Source organism: Tupaia chinensis, unplaced genomic scaffold (assembly GCF_000334495.1).
Source record: "Tupaia chinensis unplaced genomic scaffold, TupChi_1.0 Scaffold145717_1, whole genome shotgun sequence".
Lineage (NCBI taxonomy): Eukaryota > Metazoa > Chordata > Mammalia > Scandentia > Tupaiidae > Tupaia > Tupaia belangeri.
The window spans coordinates 1,241,708-1,256,884 of NW_006205575.1; the positions used below are offsets into that span (position 1 = coordinate 1,241,708).

The 15,177-nt window shown below is 37.9% G+C and overlaps 1 protein-coding gene across 1 annotated transcript in view; it reads left to right on the forward strand.

The window, feature by feature from the left end:
* FCHO2 (FCH and mu domain containing endocytic adaptor 2) overlaps positions 1 to 15,177 on the forward strand; it is a gene marked incomplete at its 5' end in the record, with an annotated part of 111,228 nt that overhangs the window by 45,811 nt on the left and 50,240 nt on the right. Inside the window, 2 exon segments of the mRNA XM_014584139.2 lie at positions 10,232 to 10,276; positions 12,933 to 13,005. Coding sequence (XP_014439625.1) covers positions 10,232 to 10,276; positions 12,933 to 13,005 — 118 coding nt within the window.

A 15,177-nucleotide genomic window follows, 5' to 3' on the forward strand; every position in this document is an offset into this window, starting at 1 on the left:
CTCAAAATTTCGCGTGTAATTGTATAGAATTCATAGATTCAAAAGACTTTTATAAGATGTAATTGAATTTTCAGTTGTTTTGTGGTACTGGTTTCTGTTGATATTTTCTTTTACCTGTTTCGTAAGAGCCCCCTCTTGTGGATGAGTTCCTTCCTAAACTAGTTTTTAGTCTATGAGATACAGGTTTTTAAAAGAAAACAAGAGGCCCAGTTAAAAATAAAATTGTATATGTACAAAATAACCTATTTCTCTGATGCTGAAAAATGACACTGTTGTATTTAGTCATTTATTGAAAGGTATAACCTTTACTTTGTTTCCAGTTCTATGCAAGTCACTTTGAAGACATTTAAATTTTACCCATACTTATTGAGAGAATATTATACTACTTGTTATATATAAATGATATTTTTGGTCATTATGTTTAAGTATAATATTTTCTGGTTCTTCTGGAGTTTGAGTCACTATAAGGGGACGCTTTGAATATCAAAGCACCTGTGGTATGAAAGGATCCTGAGTAAAAAGGTGTTTTTAATTTTGGATATCTTTGTATATTCGAATCATATTATCCTAGTAGTCCTAACCATTATGTATTTCACTTGCAAGAAGAAATTAAAATCCATATTTATTATGTTTCCTAGTTTATATAATTTTGTTAATTTTACTGTATACTTTAAAATTTTTTATTCATGTGTCCTTGAGAGGGAGTATTTCTGACAGGGTCATATCATTCTGTGATCTCCCCAGCCCTCCTGCTTGTCAGGTTCTTGGGTATGCGCACACACCTGGTATGTTTTTAGGCCGACAGAGGGATCCAAATCCTTAGTCGGCCATGTTGCCCCCAGCACTGCAGTTCAGTTTGCTACTGACTGCACCACAAAGTAAGACTCATGTTATTTATAATTCATAGCAGTTCAAGGATAAATAGCTTAAAGAATATAAAAAGTTGCTAGGCCAATTTTTAATGTGTAAATAAAAGGTTTTATTGAGACACTTATCTGTATTTTCATTATATCTTAATATTGCTTTATATCTTCCATTTGAAGACTTCTAGTTACTTTAAAAGATACAAATTCTGGGCCCAGCAGGTGGTGTGGTAGTTAGGGTACTGGACTCTGATATGACAGGCCACAGCTAAAGTCCCAGACTTGGCTGCTTCTTTTCTCACTTTTTCTCTCTGGTGAGTGCATGTGCCCTGTAGCAAATTAAAAAAATAATAATAATGATAAAAAAATACAAATCCTTAAAACTACAGATGCAAATAGAAGAAGCCTGAGAAAGGAAACATTAAAAAAAAATAAAAAAAGGAAAGTGAGATTCTTATAGTTAACTATCTAAATGTGGTTAATGCATTACTTTAGGTATTTGGAATGTTTTAGCTCTGATAGTAGGTATATTATAGTAATTATAGAGTAAAGCAAATAATTTAAAAAATATGTAGTCTAGTGATTTTTCTAGACTCCTCCAATATTTGGGATAATGTTAAATCTGTGAATAGAGCTTCCTATCCCTGCCTCTACGTAGATTATTTTTTAAAAAAATCAGAGAAGCCAAAACCCTTTGGTAGAGAACACAATAAAAAATAAAATGTTTTGTTTTGAGAGAGATTTTTGGTATAGGGCGTTTGTGCTCGCTGGAGAGGCAGAGAGAGACAGAAAGTGAGAAATCACCCCCCTGGGGGGATGTCCATGCCACAGTCCCTTCTCCATTCTCCTCTCAGGATCTTGGGCACATGCACATACACACACGTCGGTGTGAGTTTTAAGTTTCTGGGTCTGGGACTTGAACTGCGGTCTACTACATGGTAGTTCGGCAGTGTAGCCATTATGTCAGTTTTTGGTCTCGCTGTAATTGTTTTTTTATATTAGATGGTAAGAGGGTAATGACTAAATGACTAGAGGAAGAGGGGAGAAGAGTGTATAATGACTAGCGATGAGGATCAGGCAGACTTGTGCCTCTGGGGAGTGAAAGAGGAGAGCCCACAAAGAAAACAACATGGATAAGCCCCAGTCTGTGAAAGAATGCACTTCCATCTGTGTCCCATCACCCAGGGAAAGGCATAGGACTTTGCCTTGTGGAGATACTGTGGAGGAGTCTGTTAAAAACTTCTGTGTATACATGGTGGTTCTTCATGCCACCTGATAATTGATTATTTTTTGCATCTTTTAAAGCAGGGATGGTCACATGTCTAGTTTTGTGAGGCCCATAAAGAATGGTCTTGGGAACCAGCAGTTAGCGTAATGGCTATGTCGCTGGACTCCCACGTAGTCGACCGCGGTTCGCGTCCCGGACCCAGTGGCTTAGAACTCACGTCGGGCGCGTGTGCGTACGTGCCCAAGATCCCGAGAGGAGAATGGAGGAGAAGGGATTGCGGCGTGACCATCCCCCCTGGGGGGTCATTTCTTGCTTTCTGTCTCTATGTCTCTCTCTGTCTGTCTGGCGAGCGCATGCACCCTATAGCAAAAAAAAAAAAACCTCTCCAAAAAAAAAAAAAAAAAGAATGGTCTTTATGTTCTAAATGATTGGGAGAAAATTCAAAAGAAAAGTAATGCTTTGTGACCTAGGAAAATCATATGAAGCTTAGATTTCAGTGTCTAAAACTTTTATATGAATAGTCATACTTGTTTATGAATTGTTTATAGTTACTTTTATAGTAACAGCAGAATTATGACAAACTATGGCCCAAAGTCTAAAATATTTATTATAGTATCTAATACAGAAAAAGCTCACCTACCCATGTGTTAGAAAGTTATTTTGTGTGTAACATATGATAAGTCATAATACATTAGCTCTGTGTAGCTCACCACAGTGCATATGCTTTTTTCAAAAAGCAGATTGTGCTGCTCTTGGGTTTAGGAATCATCTAACATTCTTTGCTGACTTCGACAGATTACAGCGCAGTAATTGATCTTCATAATAATAATAATCCTAGATTGTGAAATAAAGATTAAACTATTTTGAGCAGGCTTTGTCCAAGAGAAGTTTAGTTCATTAATTTGAGGTGATCATTAAAAATGTTAATAAATATAAACATTCTGGCAACAAAATAGAAGTAAAAAATTAGACCGATTACTGTTTTTACAAGTAAAAATTGTATGTACAGTAACAAGGACAGGGTTTCAGTTCTTCTTGAAGTATGTAAAAGAAGCTAACTGAAGCCCACTTAAACTTAAAAGGAAATTTATTGGAGAGAAACTGAAGTATCCCAAGGATCTCAAATCAGGAATATATCAGGCTTCAGAAGGAAACTCAAACCAGTAGGAAAGTGAGGTATCATTTTTTCTCATTCTCTCTCTACATTTTTGCTACTGAATTATTTTATTTGGAAAATGACTTTGTTTGCCTTTCGAGGCACTTGACATAAGTAACTTCCCAATAATTTCTAGGGTTTTAAAGCTTGTTCCTTAATTGCAGCTACAGTTCAGAATGAGCCAAACTTTTGTCCCTTTTCAAATTTCTTGGACCAACAACTTGATTGATCTAGCTGTGTCAGTAATCTTTTTTTCTGGTGGTCAGTCCTGACTAGGTCATAAAGGGTGAACATGGTTGTTGCACCTACTTCTTGTTTTAGGGAGTGGGCATTTCCCAGGGAAAAGAGATTATAGTAAGCTTCTCATAATCCCCCAAATATCTCCTGTTGTCACCCTCACCTAGGAGATAGAGTATAATTTCTGGAGTTTGGAATTGGGTAAGGGTAGGAATGTGATCTGAAAATGCATACCCTACATAACTTTCTTCTCCAAAATTTTATGAAAATTTTTACACAGAATAATTTAAGTTTTTTTTAAAGGAATTGTTTATATTATTTTTATTATTATTACTATTTGCTATAGAGCATGCACACTCACCAGAGAGAGATGGAAAGTAAGAAAGCAAGCTGCCAGGTCCAGGACTTGAACCACAGTCAGTCATATGGGAGTCCAGCACCACACCACCTGCTGGCCCCTTGAAAGTTGTATTTTTCTTTTCTTTTTTTTTTTTTTAACAGTGAAGAACAATATACCTACCACCTAGATTCCACTACTAATACTTTACTGTACATGCTTTATCACATCTCTTCACCCATCACTGTATCCATTTATCAATCTTATCTTATACATTGCAGATCTTTGTGTAGGTTGTTTTTTCACCTTCTTGCTAGTATTCTTTAATATGCAAAAGTTACTTATTTATTTACGGTAGGGTCTTGTCATGTTTTAGTCCTTCTGCCTCAGTCTCCCAACTGGGATTACAGGTGTTCACTACCAGCCACCCCTGGCTGTTTAACATAGGGTTTCACTATCTTACCCAGGTCAGTCCCAAGCTCACCAGTTCTGCCTCAGTCTCCTGAGTCTCCTGAGATTGCAGAGGTGTGCCACCATGTGGTTCTAGCCAGTAGAGCACAAGCACAGCATCTTAGTGCATGCCACTCTAAGTCAAAAGATTTTTAATAATATTTTTGCCATAGGCTATGTGCACTTGCTAGAGAGACAGAGGGGGAGAGAGAGAGGGAGAATTCACACTCCAGGGGGACAGCCACACCACAATCCCTTCTCCTGTTCTCTTGGGATTTTGAGCCTGCATGTACACGTGCCTGGTATGATTTTCACACCACAGTCTGAGACTCAAACCATATAGCCAAGCATATGGGATCCAGGGGCTTAACATCCACACCACCTGCTAACCCTAGAATTTTTTTTGGTACAAATCAATTTTTATTTATTTAATTTTCATTATTTTAAATCTTTGAGGGGTAAAGCATCACACGATTCTGTGTCTAATGGCCTTAGCAGGAAGGTTGTTTTGGAATTTGGCTTGAACCATGCCACTGTTTCCATGGGCGCAAGTAATCTCTCCCCAGATTACTCTGGTTTTATGTGGTTAGCCACCAGGAGTCACTGTGTTTTTTGCTTTGTACACATAAACACACCTCTTGTCTAAATAGAATTCCGTTTCATCTCAGGCATAAACACCTTCAGTTTTAAGAAGAGCTGTTTGCTCTTTAGTTCATAAGATCCTGCTTGTAGCCAGCAAAAATGGCCTTGGACCTCAGCCTTCCAGACATAGTTGCTTTTTAGAAGTCCTATTTCCAGCAGGGCTCCACAGCCTCTAAGATGGCAGAGAGAGCAGCCCCAGAAACTTTAAAAAAAATTTTAAAGCTTATTTATTTATTTCCATGAGAGGGAGAGAGAGAAAAAAATAAAATAAAATAAAGAAAACAGAGTGATAGGCACCTCTAACAGGGTCTTCACACTACCGTTTGCCTCTAGTTTCAGTTGTCTTGAATCACAGGTACACATGCACCTGGCTTACTCAGGAAGGTCCTAGGACATAAACCCAGGACCATTCTCATGTAGGTCCAGCTGTGTTACCTGCCACATTACTACCTGGCCCCTGAAAGTTTTTTTTTTAATTTGTTCTAGGGTATAGGCATTCGCTGGAGAGAGACGGAAAGAGAGAAGATGAGAAAGCATCTCCGGGTGTGTGTGTGTGGGATGACCATGTCACAGTTCTTTTCCTCCACACTTCTCTTGGGATTTGGGGCATGCATGCACATATGCTCAGTGTGTTTTTCAAGCCACTAGGTCTGGGACTTGAACTGCACAGTCAGCCACATGGGATCCAGCCACCTTAACCACTGTACTACCTGGATAACCCAAAAATGGTTAATTTTGATGGAGTTCAGTGTGCTTTTTCTTTGGTTATTGTGCTTTGGCTGTCATGTCTTAAACTATTAGCAGGATCAGCAGTTAGTGTAACGGCTATGTCGCTGGACTCCCACGTAGTCAACCGCGGTTCACGTCCGGGCCCCAGTGCCTTAAAACTCATGCCGGGCGCGTGTGCATGCGTGCCCAAGATCCCAAGAGGAGAATGGAGGAGAAGGGATTGCAGCATGGCCGTCCCCCCGGGGGGTGATTTCTCGCTTTCTGTCTGTCTGTCTGGCGAGTGCACGTACCCTATAGCAAAAACCTCTTCAAAAAGAAAAAAGAAAGAAATAAACCATTACCAAATTGAAGGTCACTAAGATTTACATTTTTTCTAAGAAGCTCTGTTATTCAGGTCTTTGATCCATTTTGAGTTAATTTTTGTATATTATATGTATATTAAATTCTGTCCTAGAATAATATGTTGAAGAGATTGTTCTTTTCCAATTAAATTGTTGTGCACCCTTGTTGAAATGAGTTGACGCTGGTATATGTGTTACTTCCAGCACCTCAATTCTGTCCTTATGCTGGTACCACACTGGTTTGGTTACTTTACCTTTACATTTGTCTCTATCACTCAAGGAAGAAATAAATAAATATACTTAAAAGAAAGAAGAACTCCTGAAGTGAAGTGTTATTGATGTCTGCATCTTTCTTTTAAATTTTTTTTTCTTTATTAATGATAGGATGTGTACAAGAACAAGAGGGTACGCTCATGCTCTGATTCCTTTTCTTTAGTCCTCCAGTCCACTGGATCTTGGACACTTGTGCTGTGCCTAGTGTGTTTCATGCAGGCTGGGCTGGGGATTCACACCAAAATCACCATGTGGGCTCCAGTTTCTCCTAAGCAGTGTATGTCTGCTGAGCCACAGAGCCAGCTCTGCACCTTACTTTCAGATGATTTAGCAAAAGAAAAAAGGAAAAAAACTGTGTGTGTGTCTCTGTGTAGGAAATGTGGCAAAAAAAGGGTAAAATTATCATTCCCCTTTTCTAATGGTAACATCTTTTGTTCAAAAAGAGTAAGAAATACCTCAAGGTAACCAACCAGCAGCACCTGGAAGTTGAGTTTGAGCTTTCATGCTCTTCGCATGTCACCACAAGCTGGAATTCGATGGTCTTTTTTTGTGTGTGTTAGCAAGCCTGGTTCTTCATCCCAGGCATCTGGGAATGTGGCTGTGTTACATTCCACAGGCCCAGGAGCAAGCTTGAAAATGTGATCTTGACTTCCTTTGTTATGAGTCATGCTGCTTTCCGCGCATGCGCTTGCATCCCTGTGTGTACGCGTGTGTATGCACCCTGTCATTATCATTGTTCCCTTTATTAGATGTTGGGTGTGTGTCTGGGTATGTTTATATGTTTTACCTAGGCTCTATTAGAATCAAGTGTTCTTTGGCTTTAATTGGAAATATGCAGAAGTATGCTTGATTTTAATAGCCCAGACAATTTAAGATTTGAAGCCAGTTTTTTTTACTAGACAAAGTTGCAAACTTGCTCTCTCTGTGGCCTGAGATTCAGGATTCATTCCAAAGCAATGGAGATTGTTAATGAAATATTTCACAAATTTATTCTGTGCCTCATCCATAAAACATTTGTAGTGATTAAAGCTTAGTACTAAGTAAATTGCTTTTCCTCGTGTAATATTTCTTAAAAGTTTTGATATAAATCATGTTTGGATGAAATATTTAGGTTCATGGTTTTTTTTTATTGTTTTGATGGGAGTGATTTATTCCTACTTGATTGAAAGCATCATATTTAATTGTTTTGGTTTGAATCATTGACCTTTTAGAGTTCTTCTGTTGCACATGAGTTGTATTGAACTCATAGTGGTGTTTTTAGATAATGTGTAAAAGAGCATCAGGAGACAGAGCCAAAAGGGTTTTATTTGCTTTTATACAAACTAAATTGCCCTTGTGACCTAGCATAAAATCTAAGTGCTAAGAGCAGTTATTTATTTTGACAACAGAATTAATTGAGTCTAAAACAGTTGAAATTCCAATTCCAGCAAACTGTTCATTAAGATGCTCACTCTGGCCTTAGTACTGTCAAAAAAAATAACTTGTCTTATGATTAAATAGCAGAATGATGGGCAGTGGACTGCATTTGAGGGCGATGCTGAATAAACTTTCCACTTGTGAAACAGTTCAGAAGTGACATGCTACAAGGGGGGTCAGAATGTGCATTGATATCCAGCTGAGCCGCCAACTGGCCTGGAGCCAGGCACGCAAAGCCTGGCCATGTGCAGCAGCATGTGGAGCATATGCCATTTGAAAAAGGAAATCTTCCTCATGCGTAAATGAAAAAGTGTTTCTTTTTGAAGAGTATATGCACTTTTATTATACCAGAAAACGCTGATCTTTAGGAGAAAAGTTTATGTGGATGGTACTCAGAATTCTCAGTGTGTATTTTATTTTTGAAAGGACTTGGCCTTTATATTTAATTTTTTTTTTTTTCTTGACAGGGTTTTGCTATATTGTAGTCCTCTTGTGTGAACTTCCTGAGTAGCTAGGAAGATAGGCACATATCTCCATGTCCACCCTGGACCAGAAAGTGAACCTGAGCCTCCCAGGTGGCCTCAGTCTGCTGAGTAGCAGTGTCTACTGGCACACACTACCACAGCTATGCCTGGTCAGCCACATTGCAAGTTGCCTTTACTTGGTAAACCCTTCTCAGATTTATTTGATAGATGATTATATTTTCTCAGCTGTGGTAGTACTTGGAAAAGTCAGTAATACATAATAAGCTGTTGGTAATTTAGGTAGGGGTTTTTCACCTTCATAAATTTTTTTTGAGAGTTTTTTGCTATCGAGTGTGTGTGCTCGCCAGACAGACAGAGAGACAGAAAGCAAGAAATCACCCCCCCCCGGGGGGGATGGCCATGCCACAATCCATTCTTCATTCTCCTCTCAGGATCTTGGGCTCACACGCACATGTGCCGGCATGAGTTTAAGCCACCGGGTCCAGGACTTGAACCGTGGTCGACTTAGCCATTACATTAACTGCTGGTCCCTCAACATTCATAATTTCTTTTTATTTATTTAATTTTATTTATTCATTTGTTTATTTTAATTTGACCAGAGAGAGAGAAAGAGTGAGAAAGCAAGCCACCAGGTCCGGGCCTTGAACTGTGGTCAGCCATGTGGGAGTATCCAGCACCTTAACCATCGCGCTACCTGCTGGTCCCAACCTTTCATAATTTTTATACCAAGTAAAAAGTTGCTAATTATGAGATGACATAGTTAAATTCTTTACCATTGTTGAGCTTTCAGTCTGCCCTTTTCTTGTAAATGATCAAGATAGGTCTCTAAGGAATTCTAAGAACAAGTTAAGTACTAAGTACCCTTACTTTTCTTTTCTTTTCTTTTTTTTTTTTTTTTGAGAGAGATTTTTTCTATAGGGCCGGAGAGACAGAGACAGACTGACAGAGTGAGAAATCACCCTACCACAATCCCTTCTTCTCCTCTTGGGATCTTGGGCCACGTACACACATGCACCCAGTGTGAGTTTTAAGCCACACTAGGGTCCGGGACTTTAACCCCATGGACTACATGGGAACCCAGTGATGTAACCATTACGTCATCTGCTGATCCCACTCTTTTTTCCTTTCATTTTTTGCTGTGGGGCAACTGAAGAGAGACAGACAGAAAGAGAAAGTAAGAAATCACTCCTAAGGGGAGGATGGCCACATGACAATCGCTTCTCTGTTCTCTTCTTGAGATTTTGGGTACATGCATGAATGTGTCCACATGCTCGAGGAATGTTTTTCCTTTTCTTTTTTAAGAGAAATTTTTGCTATAGGGCACATGCACTCAACAGAGAGACAGATAGTAAGAAAGCACCCCCCCCCTTCAGGGGATGGCCATGCTGCAGTCCCTCTCTTCCATTCTCTCAGGATCTTGGGCATGCACGCATACATGCCCTGCGTGAATTTTAAGATGCCAGGACTCAAGCTGTGGTTGACTACGTTAAGTCCAGTGACGTAACCATTATGCCCTCTGCTGGTTCCCCAGGCGTGTTTTTCAAACTGCCAGGTCTAGGACTCGAACCTCATACTTATCCAGGTGGGATCCAGTCACCTTAACCAACACGCCTCCAGTACTCTTTTTTAAATGATATCTCAACTTCCATATTTGCAGAGTGAGCTTGAATAAAGTCCTTAAATTTAATTTAAATTTAAATTCAGTTAAAAAAATTATAATGGTAAGCCAGCTGGTGGTATGGTGGTTAAAGCTCTGGATCTCACATAACCAACTCTGTTGTTTAAGTCCTGGACCCAGTAACTTAAAAATCACACCAGGTGTGTGTAATAATATTAATTTGTATTAATTATTAGCAGTATTTTAATTATCAGCTAATACTGGAGCACATATTGAAACTAAAAGATATATTGTGTATTTTAAAAAAATGAAAGTGTAAAAAAAGGATCATAATGGCATTTATCTGATAATTGTTTTCTACTCTTTTTTTAAAATTGTGATTCCTGGTTTATATATAATTGCTACACATCTTTGTGGGGTTACTCTTTTCCTAGAACTTGTTCGATTTTTTTCCAGGCCTTATTGAATTTGAAGAATGTGACCCTGCTAGTGCAGTTGAAGGTAAGTTGGATAGTTGTAATGCATCACATAGCAGCTCGCTAGTGTCTTTTGTTTGCTGAACAAATAAAGAGGATCTATAGTCCATAGGTTTCACCATACCTATGGAGTGGTGTACAAATCTGAATGTAGTCTGAAGGTCTGTAGACACTAATCATTACTTAATAAATAAATAATAGATTTACCCAAAGGAATATGTGTGTGTTTGTGTTTGTGTGTGTGTGTGTGTGTGTGTGTGTGTGTATTCAAGTTTATTTCTTTCAGGATAAAGAGATAGGTACCCTCAACAGGATCTTGTCCCTTTGTAATCTGTAATCCCCTTCACTCAGCTTTCCAGGTAGTCAAGATTTGGGGCATGTAGTATCCATGTTCCTGGCATGTTTCAAATTATTTTGGGATCCAAACCCACAGTCAGACATGTGGTTTCCAACACTACTGATCACTAGTTTATGGCCTGTGCTACAAAGCTGGACCAAGATATACATGTTAAAAGTTTAAATATAGCATGTTTTCCAAAATATATTGAGATTGTTTTTCTGTATTGACATCCATCTTTAAACTTTGTAATATCATGAATATGAAACTCATCACTACACATTAATGCATAATGCTCATTCTGTAGTACCATTTCATTAATTAATGAAGTTATTCAATAATGTAAATATTATCAAAATGGGTGATAATTTGATTTGGAGGAGTCTACAGCAAGCCTGACTCCAATTTAGGTAGATTTTTCTTTCTCTTATTGACAGAGGGTGCTTGTGCTCACCAGAGAGAAGCAAAGAAACAGAAAGGGAGAGGGAGAAAGAGTTTCCTGTTGGGGCATGGTCACACTGCAATCCCTTCCCCTTTCTGTTGGGATTTTGGGTATGCATGCACACATACCTGGTGTATTTTTTAAGCTGTCAGTGTCAGGACTTGGGCCATGTGGTTGGCCACATGGGATCTTGTAGAGAGCCCCAATTTGAGAAAACATGTAACCTTTAGACGCAAGGGGAAATCCTTCCCTGAGCTACTCTAGCAATGGCTATTGAGAACCTTTATATACGAAAAAAGCTATTTGCCTGTTGTTACAGGTTATCTTCCTGTTGTTACTGATACCCTATACTGTAGGGCAGTAGGATGCTAAAGGAAGCTACATGTGTTCTTCAGATTCTCCCCCCAAAAGATCAGAGAAATTACGTGGCGCCAGTCATTTTTACATCTTTAGATGATTTATATCCAGAAACAGCTGGCTTTGCATTCCATTTCCTCTTACTCCATTTTCTGCCCTTTAAAAGAAAAAACCTGAGGGCGAGGTCGCAACTTCTCCCATCAGGGAAGCCGAGCCCACCCGATCCTCGCTTTTCTATACTTGTGTGTCTTTGTGCATTTATTTCTAATCCACAGCCTTCCCCACTCAGAAAACTGTATTCAGACCAGCAGTTCCCAGCAAGATCTGGCTCTCTTAATTACTAGGTCACAGGGCCAGCCCTAAAGAGGTGTTTTTCACTGAATGAAACCCAAGAGATGCCTACTGTTCTTGTTCATGTTTCATATCTCACTTTTTGACCTATTGGAAATAATTGGAAGAAATCTCCCCCCCCAACCCCTATGTAAGAATCTGGAGATTGGTGTGTTATACATAATCACTTTTGTTTTCTGAACTTCAACTTCCATTTCTGTAAAGTGTGAATAATAAATAATACCTAGACTGAACATTAAAAGTATCGTTGATGTTCAAAATATAAGTGCTGTGTAAATGAGTAGTTTAAGGAGTTAACTTTGCATGATAGCAAGTACATTATATTGTGACACCTGGATTCTTGTTTCAGCAGTAATATTTACTAGTTGTAAAGCAGTAAGTTAAAAAATAAAGAAAACTTTTGAATTTCCCCATCCGTAAGAGGAGGGATTAATTTAGGTGAGCTAAGGTCTCTTACTGCCAACTTGGCAGAAAGTAGCAGATAAGCTTTAAATGCTGAATTCCCTCAACAGTTAATAACATGACTGATCTTTAAAAAAAACTGTCATGCAATAAGAGGAGGAAGAGTTGTCATGTTAGGAAAAATGTTGATCTTTACCCTTCTGTTATGGCAGGATTCCTTTGAAGAATTGTTAGTATTAGGGTAATATACAGACAAAAGAACACCTTATTGCAAACTCCTATATTACACTTCTAAAGGGTCTGCCTGGTCATCTTTTTATTTAAAACAATACATTAATATTTTGTGACCTAGACAGGGAGCAAGATTGCCCTATATTTATAACAAAATCTAAAATAATGCACTTTCTTAGAATTTTAATGTATTTCCTATGCTTATTTTGCCTGAGGTGACTTGGCTTAGGACAAGAAAAGAGAATTTCACTGGTTAGATGAATGTTCAGTAACCTTTTGATGAATAGTGGACCATAAGAAAGATCTAAACAAAGTATAACTGGTTTAAATATCAGTGTTTAATAGCTGATACCTATTTTAAGGTAATTTTAATTCAAATCAGCATCAGTGGTCATGAGCAAATTCTGTCAGGATACATGATGTATTCATAAATCCTAAACAGCAATTGTACCCCATAAACTTACACAATTTTAAATTGTCAATTTGCAGGATCTAGTCTTAAGTTCAACATGTTTATTAGGAACAGTTATATCTATATAACATTTTACATTTATCTTAAAGGTATCAAACCAAGGAAAAGAAAGACTTTTGCTTTGCCAGGAATAATTAAAAAGGAAAAGGACGCAGAATCTGTGTAAGTAAATATTATCAAGATCTTTTTTTCTTTTAAGTGATTAAGAATAAGACTATTGTTTTGTATTTGGAAAAAATATATTTAAAGGAATACATGTAGAATCAACCCCATGATGTATCAGGTCCCATGATGTATTAGGTAAGTGCTATATGGAAAGTTGGATTCCATGTAGCCAACCAGGAATTTAGGCTCCAGCAACTTACATGCTGAGCACATGTGCAGGATCCTAATGGGAAGGTGAATTTGGGGGAAAAGGATTGCAGTATGACAAGGCCCTGTTGAAAAGTGCTCTTTTCTGAGCACCTCACCTGTGCCCTCTGTCATAACAAAAGGAAAAAATAGTTTGTGGAAAAATGGAATTAAAATATGAGTATATTATTTAAAAAAGTATGCACCTAAAGTACAAAAAATATAAACCTTTCTAAGTAAATTGCTTTTCCCCTGACTTTAAATATTAACTTTTTTTACTATTTTAAAATTTTAATATATTGGGACCAGCAGGTGGTGTGGTGGTTAAGGCACTGGATACTCCCACATGGCTGACCACAGTTTGAGCCCTGACCTGATGGCTTGCTTTCTCACTTTCTCTCTCTCTCTCGTCAAATTAAAAATAAATGAATGAATAAATAAAATTAAATAAAGTAATTCTTTAAAAAAAGTTAAAGATATTATAGATGGAAGCTTTAGTGTTTTGAAATGGACACTTTAAATGCTCTTATTTTTATAAAACAGTACATGTGTAGTATGAAAAATCAATCAAAACTACAGAGAAAACTGAAAAATTATCTAAGTCTTAAAATCTAAGATAAAACTTCCGGTCAACTATTTGATAAAAATTCTTCAAGGAAATTCTAAGCATATAGGCATGATGATACATGTTTTCACAAATGGAAAATTAAAATAGAGGGAAAAAACGAATATGTGTTTTTATAAGGATTATTTAATTTTTTTTATTCATTTATTTTAATTTGACAAGAGAGAGACACAAAGAGAGAGAAAGGGGGAGAGAGAGAGAGAGAAAGTGAGAAGGCAAACCACCAGGTCTGGGACTCAAACCATAGTTGGGGCCATGTGGGAGTTTCCAGTGCCTTAACCACCACACCACCTGCTGGTCCCCCCGATATGTTTTTTCCACTTATACTAGGTCATCATTTTTAGATGACATATTTGGTCCAGTCTAAGTCTTGATTTACCTTTTTTTTTAGGTTTTTTTTTTTTTTTGCTATAGGGCATGTGCGCTTGCCAGAAAGACAGAGAGACAGAAAGCGAGACGAGACCCCTCAGGGGGGATGGCCATGCTGCAGTCCCTTCTCCTCCGTTGTCCTCTCGGGATCTTGGGCATGCACACACACATACCTGGTGTGAGTTTAAGTCACCGGGTCTGGACTCAAACCGCTGTCAACTACATGGGAGGCCAGCAACATAGCCACTATGCCAACTGCTAGTCCTTTGCCTTCTTTTAAAAATAAGAATTTAGTAAAGTATACAAAGAATATATAATTAGTATGTAAGAAATTGAGTTAATATTATTAGCTAAATGAAGTTTTCTGCTTGATTACAGATTAGAACTGCCTTGGAAATTAAAACAAATAGACCAATGCCAGGTCCCACTTGAGGCCTGTTAAATCAGATTCGCTGGGTATGAGGCTCCAGCATAGTTTTTGTTCTGTTTTAAGCAGCCCATGTGATTCCTAATGTACAGCAGGGTTGAAAAGCATTGAGCTGTACTCAATCAGAGACCAAGTAGAACTTAAAGGAATTTTTCTTTCCATAATTACTCAGTCCATTTAGACCGAAGAGATGCTAATCAAAAGTCTTGAGTGATTTGTTGACCTAGTAACCTGCCTAAAAATTAATTTAACAACCCCACTTCTCTAGCATTATCAGCAGAACTGTTAACAAAATTTAATATTTTGATAGACACTTGTATTTTCACATAACAGAACAGTTTGTGTTTTGGGTGTTAGTGTCTTCTACCTATCTACATATTTTTTATCTTGACTTTCTCCCATTCTAAATATCTGTCTCTTCTTCTCTTTCTTGTAGTATTTGATTAACAAATTAAGATCAATTATGAAGTGCCTTTTACCTACAGTTACCATGTTTTCTGCTGATGTCTTTCTTGAGTATTTATGAAAAAGATGTTTTGCTAAGGGAATGAAACCTAATCTT